Here is a 3,175-nt window from a genome sequence, read left to right on the forward strand (position 1 = left end):
AGCTCCACCACCACAGCACCAGCTTCCCCCCCAGATACTCCACCCTGCTCAGCCTCTGCACCAGCGGCCCATGTCCCCCCCAACACTCACCCCCCAGGGCTTGCTCTCCTCCCAGCCTCCCCAGATGCTGCTGGAGGACGATGATGAGCCAGAGTCTACCACCCCTCTGAACCAAGTACAATTATACCTGCAGCAGTTCCAGCAAGGCCGGCAGCCCCAGCAGCCCCAGCAGTCCATGCAGTCCATGCAGTCACTTCAGGCGCAGGTTCGTCAGCAGCAGCAGCAGCAGCAGCAGCAGCAGCAGCAGCAGCAGCAGCAGCAGCAGCAGCAGCAGCAGCAGCAGCAGCAGCAGCAGCAGCAGCAGCAGCAGCAGCAGCAGCAGCAGCAGCAGCAACAACTTCAACAACAACAACAACAACAACAACAACAGCAGCAGCAACAACAGCAGCAGCAACAACAACAACAGCAGCAACAACAACAACAACAGCAGCAGCAGCAACAACAACAACAACAACAACCAGGACAGATCTCTCTCCTGCAGTCCGTGCAGGGACAGTCTCAGCTCCCCTCCCAGACCACTCTGCCTCCCCCACAGCTCACCATTCAGTCCCAGACGCAGCCTACCCCTTCACATCAGGCCCCGCCCCCACAGATGCCCCTCCACCCGGCCCGCCACATGCAGCAGCAGCAGCAACAACTTAACTACCAGCAGGGTCCTGGACTCGCTGGTCAGTCCCAGGGGTCACAACACAAGGTATCCATGCCCCCCAACAAAGCACAGCAGATCATCCAGCAGCAGCAGCAGCAGCAGCAGCCCTCCCCTCGCCCGCCCAAGGCTGACCCTTACAACGCAGGTGAGTGGAAGAAGATGAGACTAAAATGTAATGTAAGAGGGAGTCGGGAAGCAAAGATTGGTGTTGGCTGACGTTTATTATAATGCCTCTCCTTTCTGTTGACAGGTCACATAAGGGACAACCCATCGCCTCTCATGATGCATTCCCCACAACTTCCCCAGTTTCCACCTGTGTCCCATCAGTCCCCACCTCAAAACATGCAGTCCAAAAAGGTGAGAAATGCTTTTTAGAAAGCGTTATAGCAGGTCAACTGTCCTGTGTCCACATGTCTAACTCTGACTCCATGTGTTTGTCCTGCAGCAGAGGGGCCAGGGGAGCCATAGTGTTGTAAAGGAGGAGAAACTTCCTCCATCACCAGCGATGAGAGGAGAACCATTCAACCCGGCCATGAGACCCGACCATCACAAACATCCTGATAACAAGCCTTCTCAAACAAGCCACGGCCCACAGAGTGAGTAACAGGACTTGTTGTTTTTACTGGAACTTTATTTTTAGAAAGGCACCGATACTCTGTTCTTAGAAATAAATTCAGAATTGGCAGGTCAGTTAGAACAGCAAACACAAAGATTTCTTTAACTTTTCTTTTCAATGGAAAAGGTAATTGTATGTTCCTACAAATTTGAGAAAATATTCTATACTGTGAATGTAGGCTTATTATTAGTTAATCAAGTGCATTCATGGAGCCCGATCACAAATTGCAGATTTGACTCAGTGGGCTTTACAATCTACACCCTATGTCCAACACCAGTACGGGCCTATCGGATTACAATCATCTTATTTCCACCGGTGGCCTATCAATCGGTGTGTCTCCAGTTAAAGGTCCCGTGTCATGCTTTTCCGGTTATTACCCGTCCCCTTGTGTGTTATGAAGGTTTTTCTGCATGTAAACGGTGTGCAGAGTCAAAACCCTCAAAGTACACCCTGTAGCGAGTAAAACTCTAAAACAGAAAATACCTCCCCAAACGCCTCGTTGGTGAAACGTCATCATCCATTTGATTCTTCCGGGTACGTGCTTACGAAAGCACGTACCCGGAACTAAATGGGCCAATCCGTGGAGCCGTTACGTTAAGCCCCCGCTGATTGGTCCAAATTGACCAATCCACACACACGCACACGCAGTGCAGGCAGCCCTGCTGATTTCTGCTCCGTGCTGCAGGCTGATAACAGACAGTTGGGATCGCGCGAAATTCTCTCTGAAGACCCATTCTCACAGCGTTTATCAACCTATAAACCTTTTTCTTACTCAATATCAAGCCACACTTATTGTTTTTATTTCGGCTGTGACTTTGTGTGTGTTCAGGTTGAGTTTGGCTGTGTTTGGCTGTGTATCGCTAAACAAGGAAATCACGGAGGGGAGCCGGAGGAGCCATTTAGTGGAGAAAGTGAATACTGCTGAATACACATACTTTACAGAGATGCTGTATGCGAAACCAATGTGAGTTTGGAAATTGCACAGTATTTTTTCTATTTTAGTATACCTCAACAATGGAATTATGATCAGTGGAAATGGCCATGACATGTGACCTTTAAAATGCACAGAGACGGAGAATTGTAGGATCTCCACAAAACACTGAGAATATTAATGTGTGTGATCCTGTGTTGCGCAGATGTGAAGTCCATGGACAGCTCGCGACCTGTGATCCGCTCCTCTGAGTCCAGTGGACCGCCTCCCTCTCTGCAAGACAAGGACAAGTTCAAGCAGGACTCCAAGACGCCTATTGCCCCCAAAAAGGTACAGGAGGCTGTAATTAGTCACTTTTAAAAAAGTATCTTGTACACATCTCCCAGTTCTTAACGTATGAACTGCATCTTGAAAGGTTTTTGAACATTACCGATATTAATGGAACTTTTCTTACTGTCTATCTGACTGTCTGTCTGTGTTTGTGTGTCTCAGGATGTCAAATTGAAGAACATGGGCTCATGGGCCAGCCTTGCCCAAAAGTCCACATCCACACCCACGTCTGCAGTGAAGTCATCGAGTGACAGTTTTGAGCAGTTCCGTCGAGCGGCCCGGGAGAAGGAGGAGAGGGAGAAGGCTCTGAAGGCCCAGGCCGAGCAGGTGGAGAAGGACAGGCAACGCAGAGAGCAGGACAAACTACGGTAAGGTTGTCACAAGACAAAACAGAGGGCTGCCATGGTTACCTCAAAGTAAACATTGAAAGACTATAGCAGCGGAGGACATGCTGACTGTAAAGCAGGGATGGGCAACTTTGATGGTGGTGGGGGCCACATCATTGATGTACTGGCTACCAGGGGGCCGCAGATTCACTTGGAACAAACACACACAAAAATGCCATGTGTTGTATGTAATTATTAACAAA

At 49.5% G+C, this 3,175-nt stretch overlaps 1 protein-coding gene across 1 annotated transcript; it reads left to right on the forward strand.

Annotated features, from left to right (window-relative positions):
* The first annotated feature begins 464 nt into the window (after positions 1-464).
* On the forward strand, positions 465-3,036 carry LOC104953946 (bromodomain-containing protein 4-like). Its single transcript, XM_010780992.1, has 5 exons — positions 465-854; positions 960-1,066; positions 1,155-1,305; positions 2,462-2,586; positions 2,749-3,036. The coding sequence occupies exons 1-5, from the start codon at positions 653-655 to the stop codon at positions 2,956-2,958; spliced, it is 795 nt and encodes a 264-aa protein (XP_010779294.1). The 5' UTR covers positions 465-652; the 3' UTR covers positions 2,959-3,036.
* The last annotated feature ends 139 nt before the right edge of the window (positions 3,037-3,175 follow it).

This window comes from Notothenia coriiceps, unplaced genomic scaffold, assembly GCF_000735185.1.
Source record: "Notothenia coriiceps isolate Sejong01 unplaced genomic scaffold, NC01 NC01_scaffold00022357, whole genome shotgun sequence".
Taxonomy (NCBI): domain Eukaryota; kingdom Metazoa; phylum Chordata; class Actinopteri; order Perciformes; family Nototheniidae; genus Notothenia; species Notothenia coriiceps.

Bases quoted from the DNA above. Each gene is read 5' to 3' on its own strand.
- LOC104953946 (XM_010780992.1), top strand. From the start codon at position 653: ATGCCCCTCCACCCGGCCCGCCACATGCAGCAGCAGCAGCAACAACTT. The intron at 855-959 runs GTGAGTGGAAGA...TTCTGTTGACAG, and splicing joins GGCTGACCCTTACAACGCAG to GTCACATAAGGGACAACCCA. The intron at 2,587-2,748 runs GTACAGGAGGCT...TGTGTGTCTCAG, and splicing joins CGCCTATTGCCCCCAAAAAG to GATGTCAAATTGAAGAACAT.